At 44.2% G+C, this 21873-nt stretch overlaps 3 protein-coding genes across 3 annotated transcripts in view; 2 read left to right on the top strand and 1 right to left on the bottom strand.

The window, feature by feature from the left end:
• sall2 (spalt-like transcription factor 2) overlaps positions 1-21873 on the bottom strand; it is a 179852-nt gene that overhangs the window by 36120 nt on the left and 121859 nt on the right. The window lies entirely within an intron of this gene.
• slc7a8b (solute carrier family 7 member 8b) lies at positions 106-7653 on the top strand. Its single transcript, XM_084007705.1, has 12 exons — positions 106-226; positions 541-741; positions 2300-2504; positions 3293-3444; positions 4353-4478; positions 5336-5489; positions 5816-5939; positions 6046-6149; positions 6345-6441; positions 6533-6682; positions 6757-6934; positions 7083-7653. Exons 2-12 carry the CDS (start codon positions 573-575, stop codon positions 7196-7198), a joined length of 1575 nt encoding a protein of 524 aa, XP_083863831.1. The 5' UTR covers positions 106-226; positions 541-572; the 3' UTR covers positions 7199-7653.
• Positions 9427-21848, top strand: ap1g2 (adaptor related protein complex 1 subunit gamma 2). The gene is made up of 22 exons (XM_084007678.1): positions 9427-9565; positions 10228-10430; positions 10929-11053; positions 11545-11686; positions 12027-12123; positions 12211-12287; positions 12375-12470; positions 12728-12808; positions 13126-13224; positions 13344-13399; positions 14087-14200; positions 15482-15622; positions 15854-15908; positions 16055-16177; positions 17330-17419; positions 17960-18087; positions 18411-18515; positions 18685-18832; positions 18927-19089; positions 19311-19456; positions 20327-20425; positions 20500-21848. The coding sequence occupies exons 2-22, from the start codon at positions 10230-10232 to the stop codon at positions 20605-20607; spliced, it is 2394 nt and encodes a 797-aa protein (XP_083863804.1). The 5' UTR covers positions 9427-9565; positions 10228-10229; the 3' UTR covers positions 20608-21848.

The raw sequence follows: 21873 nt of genomic DNA, 5'->3' as shown, positions 1-21873 counted from the left end.
GGGGGAGCACAGGGTCCTCACTTCGGGAGGGGGCGGGGCCTAAAAGAGACGTGTTGACAAGTTGCGCTGCGCTGATTGGTTGAAAAATAACTAGCTTTTCTATATATCGAGGCTGTCAGCTGGAGGTCTTTTGTCATCACCGCCAGTCCGACCGGAACATGAGGTCCGTCACTTAACGGGGGAGCTTCCAGGGGGGTTTTCAAGTCACCTGCAGGTGCCTCAGAAGGTGAGTCCACACTTTCTAACCTGTTGCTCGCGGTAACAACAAAGCGGCAACAACAAAGGAGCGCGAGCTCAGCGCCGACCGGTTAATTGCTAATTCAAACAGTCTTGTTAAGATGAGGCCGCGAGCCACGTCATACAGGTGGATTGGAATTTAAATAAAAAAAATTTTTGGGCGTCTCAAATTATTTGTTGGTCACCAGTAAAACTTCCAGAAAGACTCTTGAATTATTAATGCTGTGGTTTCTAACTAACACTCCTGTTGAGCCAACTAAAGATGGACACCTCATGACATCTAACGGGCTTCATTCTTAACAGGAAGTCTCGCTGTTGCTGGACAGGACTGAAGGATGACCGAGGGTGCGAGGAAGCGGACCAGCAGCAGCGGAGGGGGCGAGGGGGGTCACCCGGAGGACCCGGACTCCCAGTCGGCTGCCTCGGGGAAAGACGCAGGAGGAAGCTCCGGGGTGGCTCTGAAGAAGCAGATCGGCCTAGTCAGCGCCTGTGCCATCATCATCGGTCAGTGCATCCATGTGCTGTTTCCTTTTAGCTCTCAGATGTGAGCTTTTAAGAAAAGGACACATAACAGCTGAGTTGACTGTTATATGTAGGGAACAATCATGCTTAATTGTCAATTAGTTTACCTTCCCCTAACTACACCTTTTAAAAGTTAAGAGGCCCACCTGTCAGCAACAACACATTGTCATTATGCTACATGATATTGTTTAGATTGTGGCAACAAAATCATTTTTTTTGTCAGAAATCACTAATTTGGTACATCACTTCTGTAGCCTAATATTTTCTCATTTTAATCGCATGTTTAAAATATTATCACGACGTCAATGACAAGTCTTCCTTCTTACATGCATAAAGGAAATGCACTTAAGACGTGCAGCCGTTTACACTGAGGAGGTTCCCGACCTCTCATCTCTCTGTGGTGGATGTGATTGCTCGGTGCTCTCCCAGCATCTCGCTGTGTTTCCAGGCAGCTATCGACTGAAACCCGCCTCGGTCCTTTCCTACCTCCCATACATGCAGAGGGAGGAGGGGGAGAAAGAGAAAAGAAACGTCAATAAAAAAGTAATCCCATTAATGATGGTGTCCACTATTTGTTGGCACTGTTTTTCCATCGCCTTAATAAGACGATTGGCCGCTCTACCGTTGGACATGGACAGCGGCTGTAGGCCCACCCTCGATTTCACATATGGATTATTGTGGATAAATGAGCGTTTAAAAACTCCTCAATCATCCGCCACTCTGCTCCATGCTGGCGGGTGGAGTTTCAATCAAACTGCACAAAGTGGTGAGTACCATTTCCATTAAATCAGGGTAGGCAGTGTCATAAGTGCTCTTCCACTAATCTATTCCCAGCCACCGAAAGCTTTATAGTCTGTTTTTTTTTTTAACAAAGTAAAATACAGCCTTCAGACTTTTGTTTGTTGGTCCCAGGAGCCGCACAGAGGATATGAACTCATTCTGCCATCTCCTCGGCTATTAAAACACCAACACAATCCCTTCCAAAACAAAGGCAACATAAATATAATGCAGAGGGGGGAGATATTAGCAACAGAAAGATGGTAATTGTCTCTCTTGTGTCTTTGCTGCCATGGTAACAGCCTTGCATAACTTTGAACAACAGATCGTGAAAAGGAAAAGATGGGTTTTGAAATGCTCAAAGCTAAATGAGTCCAAACGAGCAGAGTTTTCTCCACATGGGCTGACCGGCAGTGAGCTTGTGAGGAGGGGAAACCTTGTTTGGGCCCCGTCTAATTGCAGGATCAGGCAGCTCCAAAAAAAATGATCCCGCTGTGTGAAACAATAAGTTTCCTTGGGGGATCTGTATGAAGATCCAGGTCTAGAGACTGTGAGCCTCATGCAAAACGCTACAAGAAATGGGCCTTAGGGAAATTATTTTTCCTGTTTTCTAGCTTGACGTCTGTGTCGGTGGCTTTAAGTTTGTTTTTATGCGCCCTGCATAATCTCCAACGCCGTAATGAATATCTGAGACTTATTTATTGATCCCAGTTCTGATTTTGATTTGTTTCTCAATCCGTCCTCTGTGTTTGTTCTTTTGCAGGAAACATCATTGGATCGGGGATTTTTGTGAGTCCGAAGGGGGTCCTGGAGAACGCCAGCTCAGTGGGCGTGGCCATCATCGTGTGGGTTTCCTCGGGAGTCATCACGGCCGTCGGTGCTCTCTGCTATGCAGAGTTGGGCGTGACCATCCCCAAGTCGGGGGGAGACTACGCCTATGTCAAGGACATCTTTGGAGGACTGGCTGGGTGAGAACACATGTGATGTGAAGCCCCGCCCCCCGTGATTTAGATTAGATTCAACTTTATTGTCATCGTGCAGAGTACAAGTCCAGAGACAACGAAACGCAGTTAGCGTCTAACATGAAGTGTAAAGTGAGCAGTATATGTAATATAGTAGAGTGTATACAGGTAAGGTGGTTTACAGTAACATTGTAAAAACAATACAGATATCTATGCTTTGAGGAGGGATCTATTGGCGTAAAATTTAATGAATCGGTATGTTTTCTTTAGTGTATAATCACTCAAAACGATAATGCTTGTTTTCATAACCGTTTAAGAATGAGCTGTTTATTTGGAGAAAGTACTCGCATAATGTTCTACACGGCCTGAACCTCCTGTTCCTGCATTAAAAACTTGTGTTCCAGTCAAGTGGAGTTCACGTAGCATGAATGTCACTTCATGCGTAAAAAAGGGGGTCGTTGCAGCGAGCCTTTTGTAATTTAATGAGAATCTGCTGTAAGCCCCCCCCACTCACAACCACGTTGGCCAATTAATTAAAGCCTCTCCTGTAAGTATTTTGTATTCCCAGCGTCCCAGAATAGTCGCTGACCCAGTTCCACTCATTTCTCTTGTCTTTAACAACAATGCCCCAGCGCGTTTCTATAATGCACTCGGCTAATGCGTTAATTTCCTTGTATTCCATTACGCTATGCGGTAACGAGGGCTAGCGTGCGTGCGTGCGTGCGTGTGCGTGTGTGTGCGTGCATGCGCGTGTGTGTGTGAGTCATTAACCTCCCGCCTGCGTTGCCCCTCAGGTTTCTGCGTCTGTGGATAGCAGTGTTGGTCATCTATCCGACTAACCAGGCAGTGATTGCTCTCACCTTCTCCAACTACATCCTGCAGCCCCTCTTCCCCTCCTGCCTCCCCCCGGAGAGCGCCCTCCGCCTGCTGGCTGCCGTCTGCCTGCGTGAGTCATGAAATTAAACCCCAAGCTTATAAATGGCTGTCGGTCGAGGCAGGTGCATTAACGGATAGAGGCCGGGACGCGGCGTTCAAAGCCCACTCTGAGGAATTAACGTTGCGATTTATTGTTTTAGATGTAAAACAGCATGTTTGTATCATAGATTAGTGCATTCTTGCAGCTCTCAATATCAAGTAAACATGTTTTACTACTACTGTTTATACTACCACTACTAACATTAGTACCAACACCAAATGCAGACGGAAGTCAAGAGCCTGGCCTGCTCAAGATTTAAAAGTCTCGCTGTGATGCTTTGCTCCCGTGTGATGTTGGGATTTTGAATATTATTGACTCTGGAAAATCATGAGCGTGTTCTAGACCCGATCCTGTTCAAGTCCCGATCCTGTTCAAGTCCCGATCCCGTTTTAGACTTGATCCTGTTCAAGTCCCTTTCTTGGCCAGGTCTCTCTTGCAAAAGAGATCTGGGATCCTCAATGGGACAAACCTGGTTAAATAAAGGTTATAAATATAATAATAAAGTCCCGATCCTGTTCTAGACCTGATCCTGTTCTAGACCTGATCCTGTTCTAGTCCTGCCCAATGTGTAAAGTGTCCTGAGATAACGTGTTGTGATATGACACTATCAATAAAATAGAATTTGATTTAATTTAATAAATTACATTTTTAAAAAGGGTAAAATATCAGAATTCATTGATCCATTTTTTTTAATTTTTTTTTTATCTGGATTGTTTTTTTAATTTACATTCAATTAATATGAGGAAAAAAACACACTGAAGAAGGGCTGTGGGTGTAAATCAACACTTACGTTGTTTCTACACCATATTATTTGTGGGAACCCGTCGTTTGTAACTGAAGTGGAACAGATATATAATCCTGACCCTTCTCTCCCGTAGTGTTGCTGACGTGGGTGAACTGCTACAGTGTCCGCTGGGCCACATGTGTCCAAGATGTCTTCACCGCCGGCAAGCTCTTCGCCTTGGCTCTCATCATAATCATGGGCCTCGTTGAAATATGCAAAGGTATCTGTCGGCCTCTTTCACTCAAACTATTATTTTAATTTAATTAATTTTGTCTTTTAGCCTTTTATAACAGATTGCATAATCTCTGAGTTTGAGAACAGCAATGTTCCCTCCTCGGAGTGCTTAATTTGAATAGCATCTCGAGGTCTGAGGAGGTTTACTCTTATTTGTGTGGCTAATCTCATAACTCCATTTTCCTGACCCCCGCTACTCAAAAGTCAACGTCTTAAGGTGTGATGCCCAATTAGGGGGGGAAGCCGTTTTTGAAGCGGCAACATTTTTAACCACCACCACAATATAGTCCCTCTAGTGCCCCTCACAGGATTTGTGATTCTGACGTGAAAGGAGGGATTACAGTCTCACATAGCACTTCATCCCACTCATAATCCACACACACACACACACACACACACACACACACACACACACTCAACCATGTGACCGAGCCCCCTCACATCTCACTTTGTGTGACATGTAAGCCGGAGATGCAGTCTAATTAATGTCTCTTTCGGCGAAACCTTTTAATGTGATGCGGTGGTGATTTATTGCTCGCCGTCTAATGAGAAAAGAATATTTAGTGGGATTCTAAAACCGTTTTAAAATGGGGGGATTAATAATCAACACAAATAAGATGTAGGAGTTGACTAAAACGGTGTCTCTGTGTACAGCAAACGCATTATTAGCTGCATCTGTGATCAAAAGGCAAGAATGAACTGTGTATAAGATGGAATAATCGGAACAGAGAGCTTTTTTTTTTTTTTTAACCCAAAGCATCGTATGTTGTGTCTGGCGGCCTCTGCTGCTCAGATTGTGGTAGTGAAAAACGGAATCTGACGTTTGCATTTTTTGGTTCGCAGGTCACTATCACTGGTTGGAGCCAGAACACGCGTTTGAGACCTTCAAAGACTACAACGTGGGTCAGATAGCTCTCTCCTTCCTGCAAGGCTCCTTCGCTTACGGAGGCTGGAACTTCCTCAACTACGTCACAGAGGAGCTGGTTGACCCGTACAGGTGACACACGAGCAAGAAAACACAGAAAATAACGCAATCTGCATGTGATTTTTACAGAGGGAAATTTCCAAATCCCGGAAGATGCAAATGATTTACGCTTCGGGTGTTGGATGTGTGAATTTGTCTGCAAAAATCCATAACTTATAGCTACTAATTACATCAGACGTATGCTTGAAGGTAAAAAACTACATGTTGGATATGAGGACTGAAGTATTAGTCACCATTTTATTTACTGCCTTTTCCTTTTTGGCAGTAAATCTCATGAATCAGATTTGTAACTGCAGATACTATGCCGTGAAACAAACGTGTGTCTTGCATCCTGCCAGGAATCTCCCACGTGCGATCTTCATCTCCATCCCCGTGGTCACCTTCGTGTACGTGTTCGCCAACGTGGCCTACATCACAGCCATGAGCCCACAGGAGCTGCTGGCCTCCAACGCTGTGGCAGTGGTGAGGAAGAGAGGAAAGCAGATCTGCATGTCGATGAACGTGTGATCCCTCATTAGTGTTTCAAGTGTACCTCTTCCTCTCTCTCTACTCCTAACATTTCTCCCAGACCTTTGGAGAGAAATTGCTAGGAGTAATGTCATGGATCATGCCCATCTCTGTGGCGCTCTCCACATTCGGGGGGGTCAATGGCTCCCTCTTCACATCATCTCGGTCAGTTTTGTCCTCATCCATCATCAATAATCCGATAGTGTCTAGTCTGCTCCTGTTTTTGCTTATTTTGTTTTCCTTCACCCTGCAATTTTTGACTTGTGCAGTCACCGGTTGTGTGTTTTTTTGTCCCCGAGCACCAGCTGGCTCTGCTCTCAGGACTTAATGGTCTTTTTTTTTTTCGGTTCTGACGCTCAGGCTGTTTTTTGCCGGAGCGAGGGAAGGCCATCTCCCACGTCTGCTGGCCATGATTCACGTCAGAAGCTGCACGCCGATCCCCGCCTTGCTGTTCACGGTGAGTACCCGAGAGAAACGCGTCTACTTTTTGTGTCCTCGCCTTGTGCAGAAAATTATAACCTCTCCCTTCTCTCTCTCGCCACATTCAGTTGATCTCCACTCTGCTGATGTTGTGCACCAGTGACATTTACACCCTAATAAACTACGTGGGTTTCATCAACTACCTCTTCTATGGCATCACCATCGCCGGGCAGATCGTGCTGCGCATCAAAGAGCCCGACATGCATCGACCCATCAAGGTAAACGCATAAACGGAGGAACAGTTTATACCATTAACACACTTTCTTTTTACTATCTGTGCTTCATCCTCCAGGTGAGCCTTTTATGGCCGGTGATCTACCTGCTGTTCTGGGCCTTCCTGCTGGTCTTCTCCCTCTACTCGGAGCCGGTCGTCTGCGGCGTCGGTCTGGCCATCATGATGACTGGCGTCCCCGTGTATTTCCTGGGAGTCTACTGGGAAAACAAACCGCAGTGTTGTGGCATTGTTATTGGTAAGGCAACGTCTGGATTGGTCTATTATTTGAACTCTTATTAAACAGTTTGTCAGAGAATAGAGTAGGATGGTAAAGGGTTAATCAGGATAAAGTATAACGTTTTAATATCAAAATGAGTTTCCTGATCTCTTTCATCCCTGTCCAGGTAAAATTACTCATGTGTTCCAAAAGCTCTGCTCGGTGGTCTATCCAATGGAGGAGAACCTGGAGCCTCAAAACAAAGATGGAGATGAGGAGGACGGCCCTCTAACAGCTGATTGAACATGTCCATAAACAGACGATGCCTCACACTATTTGGGGGGGGGAGAGAACGGCACTTGGGGAAAACTGTAATTAGAATACATATTGACTTGTTGTTCCACCGACTGGACTTTCTTGATTCGGCCTTCACGTTATATCCGTATATGTTGAACGGATACTTGAGATGAAATATCACTTATAACTTGTAAAAACACAGATGAAGTCATTGTTGTTGTTTTCACGTTGGAATTTAACACCTTTTTTAACTGTCGTTTGAGTCTGGGAGGCAGTGGAGGAATGTTTTAATATACAACATGTATGTGTTCAAGCTGTATGTATTTTATGTTGTCACCTCACAATAATCACACTAAAATTATATTTTCCAAATGATTGATTTTTATTTAAATTATTATTCTCATTGGATTCTTAACATTGCAATGTGCCAAATAATCTCCTATTATGAATACATACAGGCCAATTATGGACACTATGGAGATTTTGTTGATGGCTGATTATTTTAAGTATATAAACTGTCCATGAAAATGATGAGGTTACACCAAAAAGCAGCTATAAATAATTGTATTTTTATTTATTTTAGAAAACAAATTCCCAAAAGATTCCAGCAATGCATATTTAGCATAATAACCATTCTATAAATAATACCGTATATGTATCACCTGAGTTATGCGTTTGGCACCTGTTCATATGATACTGAGGTGCCTAGCAGTCTTCCTGCCTCTCACCCTGTTGCATTGTGCTGCATGCAGGCCTCCCGCAGTGCTGCTGCTACTTTATTCGCTTCATTAATGTTTCATCCACCTGTTGGAACACCTGACGTAGAAGGGGCGGGGTCCACGCCCAATGAGTGATCAAATTGCGGAAGTCCCGGGCGGCTATGACGAGACTAGCTGGGTGAAGATTTCATATTGCTCCCAAAAAGACGGGAAAGTAGATGCATTTGCTTTCAAAATAAAAGCCGGAATCTACTGCTACACACAATAATGCTGCAAGGATTAGATTTTTTTGGATGGATTATATCAAAGCAGAGTTTGAACAATGCAGCAGGGCACAAAAATGTAATTGCTCACGTTAATCTACTTCTAAATGCCCAATGTACACATAAAATAGTGTGAGCTGGGTAATAGTTTGGACAGAACCACCATAAACAAGTATAATTTCTAATAAAAAAAAAATTAAAACACTGGCATGCAGTAAGCCTAGGGCTTTCAGGAGCTTGGTTCTGGAGTGCTGGGGCGGTTGCACACTTTGCCTGTTTGGTAATCCAGTCTTTGCTCTACTTAGTGTTATCCCTGATCTATTCACTACTATGGGTCAGCAGCACAATTAGAAGGCTATTCTGTTCATTTCAGTTAATAAATCAAGAACTGTCACTTTAAAGAGAATGATAAGGGTATGTACTTTAAATATGTTGTATAAAATGAGATGTCTACAGGAGCATGCAATTTGAACTATGATAAATGTATTCATAGTCATTTATAATGTTTTACTTTAACAGTTTTTGATACACAAGTAGGCCTTCATCCCTCTGTCCATCAGCTGACCGGGAGATGTAGTTGAAAGGCCTGAGAAAAAGCTAGTCAGTGGATGGAAGATTATTTTTTCAAATGTCGCCTCTAAATACTGGAGCAATAAGCCATTTTCCCTGTAGACTTGGCCTGTCACAGCAGCTAATAGCATTTATGTGCTTTTTGTATGATGACAATGCTGCGTAAAAAGGCCTATTATTATCCCAGGAGTGTGGAGAATTTAAAACAACATTTAGACATTTGTCTAGGGAAATAAATATGAAATAACATACAGTTAAGAAATAAGATTGTACTTTTTTTTTAATGTCAAGCCAAACATTTCTCAGGCGGGCGGAGGAATTTATATTCATGACCTCAATATTTCTAACGCCCTGGCTCTTTTCCAGTAAGTAAAGCTGGTATCAGAGAGGCGGCTACACCAACACACTGCAAGGCCCTGGAACATACCTACATTAAATGTGACCACAATTACTGTTTTTAATTGCACCTGTGCCTCTCCTGCTCAGGTATGTCAAAATGTCTTGTATCAAGAGCCTATTTACAGAATGTCTTCTCATTAAATCACGTGTAATGACACCTCTAGACAAATTTTGTCTGATTTGAACAAATACATTTAAAAATAATAATAATAATCCAAATGCAATATGTATCGAATGGCTTTTATTTTGAAAAGTTGTGACAGGAAGTGGCGTGATTACAGTGGGAGACGTTGACGTTGAGTGAATACACACGCACAGTATTTGGGGTTTCCAGCCAACTGACTGCTGCCGTGTCTCGGAGGGGGTTCCGTTGGACCGGATTACTTTTTTTAAATACTGGCGACTCTTCGTACAGTGTCGAGGTACGTTGACATTTTGGCGCTTAAATGGTCCCCGTAAAGACAGACAGCCATGCTAACTCGGCTAGCTCGTTAGCTCGACAATCTTCTCACTGAGCTGGCTTGACAGCATCTGCAAGGTTAGCTCTGTCCGGTCAGCAAGGCTAGCTGGTTTCACGGACCTACATCACCGACTGTGTGTGTGTGTGTGTATGATGGGTGGGGGTGGGGGATGTAAATATGACGTAGACGTAAATAACTAGCGTAAAGGTAGATAATTGATCGTAAGGGATGAATTACGTTACGTACATTCAGTATGTCTGTCTCCAGGAACAGCTGTCAGTTTACCAGACTTGAAGTAGTTTGGAACTGTTTTTGTTTATATATATATATACACCCTTAATTGTGTGTGTGTGTGTGTGTGTGTGTGTGTGTGTGTGTGTGTGTGTGTGTGTGTGTGTGTTGTGGCAGTACAACTCTTTTAAAGATGTAGGTTTGTTTGTATAGTGTAGTTACAGCGTTGTCATTACCTTAACGTTACACACACCTGGGGCTTCACAGTTCCAGGAAGTGAAAAATTAAGCACATAGTAGTAAAGTTGTTGGTGCTGGTGTCTGTCATTTAACATGTCCATGACATCACATGTACACACACACACACACACACACACACACACACACACACAGCCATGTCTCCATCAGTACCCCTGCAGGAGATGATCCGGGCCATCAGGTCGGCAAGGACGCAGTGTGAGGAGCGAGGCGTCATCCAGAGGGAGTGTGCAGCCATCCGGGCCCAGTTCAGACAAGCCGACAACGGGGGGCGATCGCACAACCTGGCCAAGCTGCTCTACGTGCACATGCTGGGCTACCCGGCTCACTTTGGTCAGGTGGGGGGATTTTTGCTAATGCCTGTCATGGGTTTTTGCTTGGGGGTTAAAGGGGGCTAGCAGGGTGAAGAAACCGTCACTGGAGCTGGAGGATCTGAGTTCAAGTCATCGCTGAATTGTATTCGTGGCCCAGTTCCAACGTCCACGCACTGGGCCCACACAGTCATTATGTGTGTGCTCAGCAAAAAATATGAATAGTTATGATATTAGTAATGTCGCTGTGTTGTAAAACATGCTCTTACAGACTTCCTATGCCATTAGATCACTTTGAATTGTGGTCAGTTCCCTCAAGCAAAGTCTGCAGCCTTGCAAACCCATGTAATAGAAAAAGAAAACCATTGAATCCCTCTCAGCTCCAGGGCTGCTGCTCTGAAGATGACCTCCTCTTCGAGTGAGCAAAGAGAAGACATTTTTACCCAGAGGCCAAGGGGCATCGGTAGTGTCATTATCTCAAGTCGCTTCACATTTAACAGAGCCGTTCTTCCTACTTCCTACTAGATGGAGTGTGTTCGGATGATAGCCAGCCCTCGCTACAGCGAGAAGCGTGTGGGATATCTTGGAGCCATGATGCTGCTGGATGAAAAGCAGGATGCGAGCTTGCTCATCACCAACTCCATTAAGAAGTAAGGACTGCCTGCTTGAGCTTGAACTCTGTAATCTCATTTAAAAAGGATTGGTATAGACATTTTCGGCAAGGCTTTATTTTTTTTACCAGGCAGCAAAAGTGAAGCAAAGGCTTGTGCCTTCAACTTGCATTCTCTCTGCTGACCATCAGGGGGCGATTTTATGGAAGTCTAAGAAAATGACCTGACTTCTCTCTTGATTTATTATCTCAGTAAACATTGTACAAGTTCTAAAGTTTAAGGTCTCAATCTTTAGTTTCCAATCTTCTTCAATACAGCATGATGTTCATTTAGTCAATTATTATTAAAACAAACCATAGCAGGGTATGATTTAGGGCGTGGCTTCCTTGTGGTAGACTTTAGGGTAATCCCAGCAGACAAAACAGGGGATAGAATGTGTAAGGATTGGAGAATATTGTTGTATGATTTCAGTAAAAACAGATCAGATCTACATTTCAATGTACGTGTTGTTGTTTTTGTGTGCTTTGCAGTGACCTTTCTCACAGTAACCAGTACGTACAGTCTCTGGCTCTGTGCACGCTGGCCTGTATGGGTTCGGCTGAGATGTGCAGAGATCTGGCACCGGAGATCGACCGGCTGCTCCGAGCCTCCAACTCCTACATAAAGAAGAAGGTGGGGACCTCCACTTTTATTATGTCATTCGTACGATTACAAAACATGGAAGGAAATATACAGAAGTTAGATGTTGGGCCTATTCACTCAGTAATGACATGACGACAACGTGTTTATTTAAAAGGCACTATGATTTATAGTGTCCTGCTCGTTACTAGTGTTGTGGAGGGAGGGTGTGTTATCCATTTATGGTCCATTTGTGCATTCATCCAGTTTAATGTAACCAATATGTTTAAAATAGTTCTCACACCAAATTTCAATCTTTCGTCAGCAGTAAAACTTACAAGCTTCAGTATCCATGTACTAACGTTGCTTATGGCGTGCTCCACCCTTCTCCCAGGCCGCTCTGTGTGCCGTTCACATCGTCAGAAAAGTCCACGATCTGGGGGAGCTTTTTGCGCCCGCCGCTCGTTCCCTGCTCTCTGAGAAAAACCACGGTGAGCGGATGTGAATGACTCATACCCGTCGAGCTTGTCTCCCGTTTCCAACGTTCCTCAGTGGTTTTTCCCCCCGTTCATCCCCAGGTGTGTTGCATGGCGCTGTGGTGCTCATCATTGAGCTGTGTGAGAGGAATCCAGAAACACTGGAGCGGTTCAGAAAGGTATGATGGATAGACACACACACACACACACACACACACACACATTTCCACGTATACAGTAATGTGTTTTTGTGGTCTGTATTCCAGACAGTGCCAGATCTGGTTCAGATCATGAAAGGTCTGGTCCTATCGGGTTATTCTCCAGAACATGACGTGGCAGGAATCAGCGATCCTTTCCTACAGGTCAGGGTTTTTTTTTTCTCTCTCTTTCATTTTGTTAATTCATTGAAATGGATGCTCGACATCACATTGATTTGAGAGCCAGAATTACACTTCAATAACATTGGAGCCATTTTATCTGTTGGACTAAAAGGGTGCTGCAGACTGCTAATCAATAGTTTTTTTCATTTTGCTTCTTTCTCACAGACTTAGCGTCCGTTCTCCTGATTCTCTGCACCATAATAACCTGTAGCCCGTCTGTTCACTCTCTCCGTCCTCAGGTCCGCATCCTGAGACTGCTGAGAATCCTCGGCCGTAACAACGAAGGAGCCAGTGACGCTATGAACGACCTTCTAGCTCAGGTACAGTGTTCACCTTCACAAATATTGATTTTTATATGTTGTTCGTTTATTCAGTGCTGTAACATTATACACTTCTTCATTTCTATTACCGCGGTATGTAAATATCACTTCTAATACATGACTATTTGATTATCTGAAAATAACTGGAACATGTAAAACACACCACTTCCTGTTTACCAGAGTTTGTTCCACTGGAAATACTTACATTTAAAAACTTGTCAAGTTATGTTAGAAGCAAAACTATTGTTCTTTATGAAATATGCCGTATAGTGTCTGTTACTATAAATGAATGTGTGTGTGCTTGACTCTCCATACAGGTGGCGACCAACACTGACAGCACGAAGACGGTGGGCAACGCCGTGCTGTACGAGACCGTTCTCACCGTGCTGGACATCAAGTCAGAGAGCGGCCTCAGGGTGAGAGACCAGGAAGCCTCCCTCACTGTGTTTACCCACCCTGAACCACCACAGGGACTCAGGCCACCTATTTGATTCGTAACTGAATGCACGTGTGCTTCGTTTGACCTCCGCCACAGGTTCTGGCTGTGAACATCCTGGGAAGATTTCTCCTGAACAACGACAGGAACATTCGGTTGGTGTTGCACTCCTTTTCCTCTACGTTCCTTCCATTACATCCCTCCCCTCCTTCCTTCCTTCCTCTCGGGGTTCAGTTCGCCTTTTTTATTCCACCAGGCCAACGACAATCTCATTGCAGCCAGTGAGTGAGAGAGAGAGAGAGAGAGAGAGCCCTCCCAACAGACTGGAATCAGTCAGTCCTCACTAAGAACTCTCACACCTGAACGTCACTGTCTGTTTGTTAATCCTGAGCTCTCATTTTCAACCCGCGTCACCTGTTAGGGGGTTCCTTGGGGTTTTATTATACTCTTATGTTTTGGGTTTTGTCTCCATAGGGTTTGTGTGGCCAGGTAAGCCTGTCTGGTTTTTACCTGCAGGGCCCCCTGAATCTCTCTGTGGCTGTTTGACAGTAATAGGGCTGGTTTATTCCAGCGAGGCCTGCCTGCACGGATAACATCTCTCCTGTGCATACATAAATACCTGAGCAGTCCACGAGACATTTCAAGTGGAGGGCATGAATTATTTATCTCGCCAAGTTGAGAATGTCACATTTATAAGGTGCTGTCAGATATTCCTGATTGTTAAGTGATGGTAAGAAATAATAAATATATTCTGACTACACGTCACATTCTGACTGCAGTGAATTCATGATGCAGTATGAAGATGGAAACTTCATTTTTGGCTGTTGTTTATGCGTGTCCAGGTACATCGCCATGACATCTCTTCAGAAGATCGTCGGGACGGACCACAATGCAGTGCAGCGCCACCGGGGAACCATCGTGGACTGCCTGAAGGACCAGGATGCTTCGGTCAAGCGGTAACTTTCACCTCTTCTCTGCTTGTCAGGCACAGCTGTTATTCCACAGATGTTTAGTAAACATGACACACACTAGCGTCCCAATGTCAACCTGTAGAGAGAAATGTTTTTTTCAAATGTATAAAACCGTTCAGGGATCAGGTCACTTTGAAGGGGTAAATGCAGGAAAACGTCTCTAAAAGTATGTCGTTTTATTATTATTTTAAGTAATAATTTGACCCTTCATGGATTTAATGCATCATAACCCGACCCACTCCTCGAGATGCAACCAAACAAGAGGATGTAAGAGTTTTGTTTTCAGACTCTTCCACCTGGCAACAGCCATGACAACCATTGATGTTCTGTATTGTGATTGGGCAACAGCGGGGTATAACTCTGATCCCACTAACAATACGATACACTACAGGTTGATGGTGTCTCCTTACTCTAAACTAATCACACATCCAAATAAAATGTGTGTTTATAGTATCGGTGCCGTATGGTCCGGTTAAGGTAACAATTATTGATTCAGACCAGACAGTCAGTATTTAAATCTGATGTTGCTCCCACACGGTTTCTCTTCATTGATCGAAGTATAAGTCAGGGCACTGAGTAACAAGTAAAATGAGCTCCTGCATCTTCTTCCTCGGTGCACCTTAAAGGTGCTTTTAGTAGTACGCTTCTTTTTACCTTTTTTATTTCACATTTTTGACCTCGCTGCCGCCGACACTGTTGGCACAGTAGCCGTTGTGATTCCATTCAAAACAATGGAGATATCTGTGGCTGTCTGGAAGCAACTTTAATCAGAGATGTACATGATTCATCCAGGAGACCGGCCAGATAAAACATCCACAATCTAGTATATTATAAAACAGTCCATAATAACTACAATATAAACGCCACAATATCAAAGATACACAAATATTAGTCAATGTAATGGGCCTATGATTAATCTTTCTAAATTGAAAGCAGCTCATTGACGCATAACAATAAGCGCCATAGGTTATACGCTCTCTTGTGATGTGCTGTCAATATTGGTGCATGAATACATAATCGATACACATCTCACACTCTGATTTCAGGAGCCTAGAAAATATAAATCCCTTCATAATTCTGCGAATACAAGTTTGATTTCCTGCTTTGTTTAAAAAATAAATACTGTCTTTTTAAACTATCTTTCTTCTCAGCTGCACAGATCTGATATATCATAGATCATTTTCTATTTTATTATTCATGATTATACTGTGAGCTTCCCAGTGATTTCCAGCCCCGCTAACGACTCCCCTCTGGCCGTCTCTGCAGCCGTGCGTTGGAGCTCTCCTTGGCCCTGGTGTCGGCCTCCAACATCCGCTCCATGATGAAGGAGCTGCTCATCTTCCTCTCCTCCTGCCCCCCTGAGCTCAGGTCTCATGCTGCTAGTGGCATCTTCAACGCCGCAGAGAGGTGAGGGACATTTATATGTAAATATAAATAGTATATGTGTGTGGCTTCATGTCTCACTCTGTGTCTGTCTCCACTCTGAACCACGATGAATAGTCTTCTCTGTTTCCACTGTACACACTCTCGATACTCTGTATTTTTTGAGGGATTTGCTGGTGGATTTGTGTGCGTGTGTGTGTGTGTGTGTGTGTGTGTTTCCACCACTGAGTGTGTGTGTGTCTTTGTCTCTGTCAGGTATGCACCCTCGCAGCGCTGGCACATTGACACCATCCTGCATGTCCTCACCACGGTAAATACACACCGAGCCACTCACCCCTCTGCCTCTCCCACGGGTCTCTCTCACTCACGACTCAATGTTGTGGAAATGTAGGGCGACCCAAATACCCTAATGGAGGTTTCTGTGTGTGTTTTTATCCGTGATCTCCACTCTGCCAGGCAGGGGGCGACGTGAGAGACGAAACGGTGCCCAACTTGATCCAGCTCATCACCACCGCCTCCGAGCTGCACTGTTACACCGTCCACAAGCTGTACCGGGCGCTGCTCTCCGACATCTCTCAGGTGTGTGTGTGTGTGCGTCTGGGCATTTCCTGCTCTTTAATAGAGTGCTTCAAAGATCGTTATTAGATTTATCATAGGACGACTACTTCATGTGTCATCTCATTACCCGTAATTTTTCTATTTTGCCTCCTGTTACATAATAGTAGCTCAGTTTATGTAACAACCATGAACTAACTTTTAAAAAATGACTAAATACAATTGTGTAGCACCGTTTAAAAGCAAAATGACAGACAAATCACAGGAAACAAAATGATATGTCAGAAGAACTCTAACCGTGGCCACAAAGAAAACAAAAATGAAGTATAAGTGCCGGGAGAAAACGATGTAATCAAGACTTGAATTACATTTAAAGAGAAGACTTTGATCAACTAGTCCAGGCCTTGCATCCATTACATGCACACACACACACACACACACACACACACACACACACACTATCACACTCACACACACACACACACACACACTCTATCACACTCACAGAAAGCAGACGTATAGATCCACTCGGACACATGACTCTTTAAAACATTAAGCCCAAATGTTCATATTTCCTGGGTTTAAACTAACCCTAAATCCTGAAGATATCATCTTTATTTATTATTTACTATTTGAAATAGTCTTGTGTCCTGAGATGAGCGCAGCAGGATGTGAAACATAAACCACAGTTAAATTACACCGACACAAGGGATGCTCATGATGCATGACCATCTGTTCATTTATTTGAATGTATCCGTAAATATCAAAGAGAAGAGAAGTCATGTGATTTAATTGCGGGGTTATTTTCTCAGCAAAACCTAATGTTGTGAAAAGAAATCTGTGCGTCTTGAAGCGGAAACGGAGCTGGTTTGCTTCCATGACGGTGAGAATAATAGCTGGGCTTTCACTTTGAAATTGGCTGATGCAACCAGGTTTATTTTTGGAAGCGAGTCAGATGAGCAGCCGTGTACTCATCTGCAGTGTGGCGCATTTTCCCGTCGTCCTCCGCGTTAACTTCCAGGGAATTCAGGGGAAAGTGCCTCTGAACTCATTTGCTGACCAGCAAACCCATCTCTCCCAAAAAAAACACGAAGCATCACTCCACTTATTGCGATTTATATTTGACTCTGCATGTAATGTGTGTGTGTGTGTGTGTGTGTGTGTGTGCGCGTGCAGCCATCCCTGGTGCAGGTGGCGTGCTGGTGTATAGGAGAGTATGGAGACCTGCTGCTGAAAGGAGATTGTCAGGAGACGGAGCCTGTTCAGGTACCTGCAGCACCAACACAGTTTTACAGTTTAATAACTAAATTCGTTATTCAACCTATTATTTTTAGATCATGAAATGTCTCACATTATGCAGCTCTGGCAGGACGGAACATTTTACATTTTGCAGCTCTGCACTGAAATAATAGAAGCTCTGAGGAGTCAGCATGGGTTGTATTAGCTCTACCTGGAGAAACCAAGGAGGAGTATTTGTTTGTGAGGAACAGCTTTAAAAAAACAACATACATAAATCATAAAATAAACAAGTAGAAAGTCCATCTCCCTGAGAAAGGTAGTCCAGATGGTACATACGATGATGGCAAACCTGTTCTTCTGAATTAGCATTTGACATTTGCTTAATAGCAGATTAAAACTGTCCAAATACTGACTCCGGTCCTCGACTTTGTCATTCAGTAAATGCGGTGGATTATCAGATAAAAGAGTCCTAGAAGCTACGATGTTCCATCCGCATCCCGTTGTTTCAGGATATTAAAAATGACCCGTCAGCCTTCAGACTCCCGTATTGACACGTTTCTCATTCAGGTCACCGAGGACGACGTCCTGGACGCCTTGGAAACGGTTCTGCAGTCCCACATGTCGTCCCCGGCGACCAGAGGCTTTGCTCTCACCGCCACCATGAAACTGAGCACACGCATCACCGATAACGTGGAGTAAGAAAAACACCTTCTGCTATTTACAGCAAACAGTGACCGGATACAGATGAAGGTTTAACGTCTGATTCATCTATTTGGTGTATTTCGACATTAAAATAGTTCATGCTTAAACAGTAGTGCTATTTACGAATGAGCTTTTTCACATACAAATAGTGTTATCGATGTCGGAACGGCGCTTCCAGGTTCTGATGTTTTTAGGAGTCGTTTACATTTTGGACCGTTCCATTACGATGCGTTGTTCGGGGGGGAGAAAACCTTGTGATTCCTGAACAGCTGGACAGCCTCCTAACTGCTTGTCTTTCTCGTCATCGCGTTGCCAGTCGCATCAGGAGCATCGTCAGCATCTACGGCAGCTGTATAGATGTGGAGCTCCAGCAGAGGGCAGTTGAATACAACGCTCTGTTCAAGAAGTATGACCACATGAGGTATGTAGCAAGAACTCGTCCTGTTCTTTATAAAATGGTGTTGTTTCTGTTTCTCTTTCCCAAGAAAATGAAAAGTAGAACTACAGCTTTAAGGATTCATACGATAGTTGTTTTTTTCTTGCTGGCCATGAATGCTGAGATGTTCCCCCCTCTCTCTCTCTCTCTGCAGGGCAGCAGTGCTGGAGAGGATGCCTGTGATTGAGAAGAACTCCCCGGGTCATACCAACGGAGAGTTGACAAGGGAGGCCATCAAGGAACTGCAGCCAGCCAAACTGAAGCAGGCAGACACACTTCTGCCCCAGCCACCTGGAGACCAGGTGCGTTACATTTACACATCCCCACTAGCTGTGTTCTCATAGTTGTTCAGGTCTAAGCAGGCAGTTTCCTCCTCCTGTCTGTGGTCTCCCTCAGGTGTGTGATCTCTTGGACCTGCTGAGCGGCTCTGAGGAGACTCTCCAGCCCAGTCTAGCATTTGGGGGTCCAACACCCGGCCTACCCGTCCACACAGCCAACCCCGGGGGAGGAGACCTCCTGGTTCTGCTGGGAGGGTTGGAGCTCGAACCCGTCGCACCAGGTGTGACACTCAAACACACACACACACACACACAATAAGAAAGGGGAAATGATTTTGATATTGAAACAGAATGCAAAGTTTGCGGGACTGAAACATGAGTTCTCATCTCTGAATCAGGCCATCAAATGATCTCCCTGGATCTCATGGTTGGGTTTGTTTCCTGGAGCTCAACGCTGGTTTGAAACTAACGCACCGCTTTACATATCGTCTGTTGTCCTCAGCTCCCACAGTGTACGAGAAGGACGGCGTGACTTTGACACTAAGCTGTGAGAAGCAGTCGGTCACAGGCCTGACGGTCACGCTAACGGCCTCCAACTCCACCGACTCGGACATCAGCGGCTTCACCCTGCAGGCCGCCGTGCCCAAGGTCCGTCTCGCCGCCCGCGATGAAACGCACTGTCGATGAGCCGGCGAGCTTTAACAAGGCATCGGATATTCCAACAGCTTTACTCGAGTTCTAAAGAACTCCGACGGGTGTTTCAGCTTAACGCGCAACCGTGTTTACTGGTGACTTTTCAGCTGAAAGCATCTGTTGCTGCTCGACGCAATCATACAAATGACTGGCGTAGATAATGAACACAAATTAGTACTTATTTAATCTTGAATGAAGGCATATTCTGTTTGTGTTTTCATTTAGCCGAGAGTCACTATTTTAATGCGTTGACTCAAACTAAACTCTGAACTCATGTCATGGTATTTGACGTTCTGTACAATTGTATGTAGTCTCACTCGCTGACAGGAGCCGACCACTTTATATGTTTCTTTCTTAATCTATAGCCAGATAAAAGTATCAAACCACGTGTTACAATGCATCAGAATGCAGGAAATGACATCTACTCTGTTAAAAAAAGGGCTTAATATCATCACACTTGGATTAGTAATTGTATCAGAACACATTTGGAAAGTCACCCTCCCGACCCTGGAGCTCACTCATTTCACACGGATCTGGAAAGTCAACATGGTTAAGTTGCATCCACTGCTTTTCAGGTTGATACGTCACTTCATCGTTGTTGACAAACTGACATACGAGTCTAGAGGTTCTCTGACCGGCTCACTAAGCAAACATACATCCTGATTTTCGGCTGCCAAGATTCCCCACAAAGCTCAGCATGTTAGACCTCCTGTCTCTCCACGTTTAGTCACCGTTGCTCGCAGGCTGCAGGTTCTAGACCCCGTCATGTTCCCCGTGGTAATAATGCTCCGATAATTGAATAAAGTTCCATTGATATTCCTCCAGAGTGTCCAGTTACACATGAAGGCTCCCAGCGGCGACTCCCTTCCTGCACGAGGCCGAGCTACGCTGACCCAGATGGTCGTCCTCAACAACCCCAACAAGGTGAGTCCTAAACACCAGTCTAGCTCCCATCGGTCTACCTGCATCACACTATCAAATCCTTCCTCCTCCACCAGGTGAACCTGAAGATGAGGGTCCGCATATCTTACACCAGCCACGGGTCAGTCTTTCAGGACACGGTCCAGATCGACTCCTTCCCTGGACTCGAAGTCGCCGGCCACTGACGGCGGCCACTCGGTCCAACGGGACTAAGACAACAGCGTAGATGAGTCAGCAGGCGTCGGCCCTCACTGACGGAAGGTGTTTGTTTTTTTGCTGTCACACACTCTACACTCCCGTCCAAGCTGCTGTTTCTCAAAGTCCTGATTTTGTTGGTGTTTTTAACAGTTCAAGAGCACCGTTCCTTCACCTGAACTCATAGTTCCCCCCTCCCTCTGGAACCCAACAGTAAATCTGTGACTCGTGGTGTTATTTAATATATGCCCGTATAATATACTAAAATATGACTCATTTTTCTGGGATTTTTGCAATGACATCTGTCCGTACAAACTTTGTACAATCCAGATTCCTTTTTTTAAAAGCTACTAAATAAACATGTACTTTCGTGTTGCTCTCGTCGGCCCGATTAGATCAACTGTCCACACCTAGCCCTTATGTTTACTCCCTTTGATTAAATATTTGCTTTTACCACCTTCTCTTTGCTGAAGAGCAGCTAATCACTAATGACCCACTACTATTATTATAAAATGCTCTCATCCAGTAAACATGATTTAACTGGGAAACACAAGGACGTGAATTTATGATTGAAGGGTGTCAAATTTAACACCTTATGTGTTGCATGTGTTTCTCATTCAGCTCAGAGTATCCTAATAAATTCTCCTGTGCCTTTCATCCCCTCTGTAACTGAGGTTTTCTCATGTACCAAACTAATGCAATTATATTTGGTTTTAAATGTGACTGAAGACGTCACAGCAACATGTTTTTAATCATTCCTATCCAAGCATGCTTTTGCGGACTCGTCTCCCCGTCTGTTGTTTACTGAAACCCCCCCTGAGTCATTTTATTTTCTGAAGACTGTACAAACAGACATGATGCTGTCTAAATGATGTATATTTCAGATTTTAAGTATGTAAGCACAATAAGAAGTGTTTTATGTCTTTGGAACATCTCAAATACAACCCTTTGTTGTAGAAGGACAAATCTGTAAGACCTTTCAGATGAAGGCAGTGTATCGCCTCGGTAACTCGATGACTCGTCTCACGATCACGGACTTGTGCTGTTAAAAAAAACACTCTGCATACTGGAAGTCAGCAACGGTGCTCTAAATGGATTTCAGTGCAACCTCTACCAGACTGTTTCAGCTCTTTTACCCTCAACTAAACTGTACAGGACGAGCATTCTGCGTAAGTTATCTTTTAAAATCTTCAGTTTCACGTCATTTTCTATTAAAAATCAGTTTTCAGAATCCTCTGCAGCGACTTGTCTTGGTG

The sequence above is a fragment of the Eutrigla gurnardus genome (genome assembly GCF_963514095.1).
Source record: "Eutrigla gurnardus genome assembly, chromosome: 4".
In the NCBI taxonomy this organism is placed as follows: Eukaryota; Metazoa; Chordata; class Actinopteri; order Perciformes; family Triglidae; genus Eutrigla; species Eutrigla gurnardus.
The sequence above is the reverse complement of the archived record's forward strand: the minus strand, read 5'-3'. Positions and strand labels throughout refer to the sequence as shown.

Coding starts and splice junctions, on each gene's coding strand:
- ap1g2 (XM_084007678.1), top strand. CDS start 10,230: ATGTCTCCATCAGTACCCCTGCAGGAGATGATCCGGGCCATCAGGTCG. Junction 18,516..18,684: donor AAGAAGTATGACCACATGAG/GTATGTAGCAAG, acceptor CTCTCTCTGCAG/GGCAGCAGTGCTGGAGAGGA. Junction 20,426..20,499: donor TCCTCAACAACCCCAACAAG/GTGAGTCCTAAA, acceptor CTCCTCCACCAG/GTGAACCTGAAGATGAGGGT.
- slc7a8b (XM_084007705.1), top strand. CDS start 573: ATGACCGAGGGTGCGAGGAAGCGGACCAGCAGCAGCGGAGGGGGCGAG. Junction 4,479..5,335: donor CCTCGTTGAAATATGCAAAG/GTATCTGTCGGC, acceptor TTTGGTTCGCAG/GTCACTATCACTGGTTGGAG. Junction 5,490..5,815: donor GAGCTGGTTGACCCGTACAG/GTGACACACGAG, acceptor GCATCCTGCCAG/GAATCTCCCACGTGCGATCT.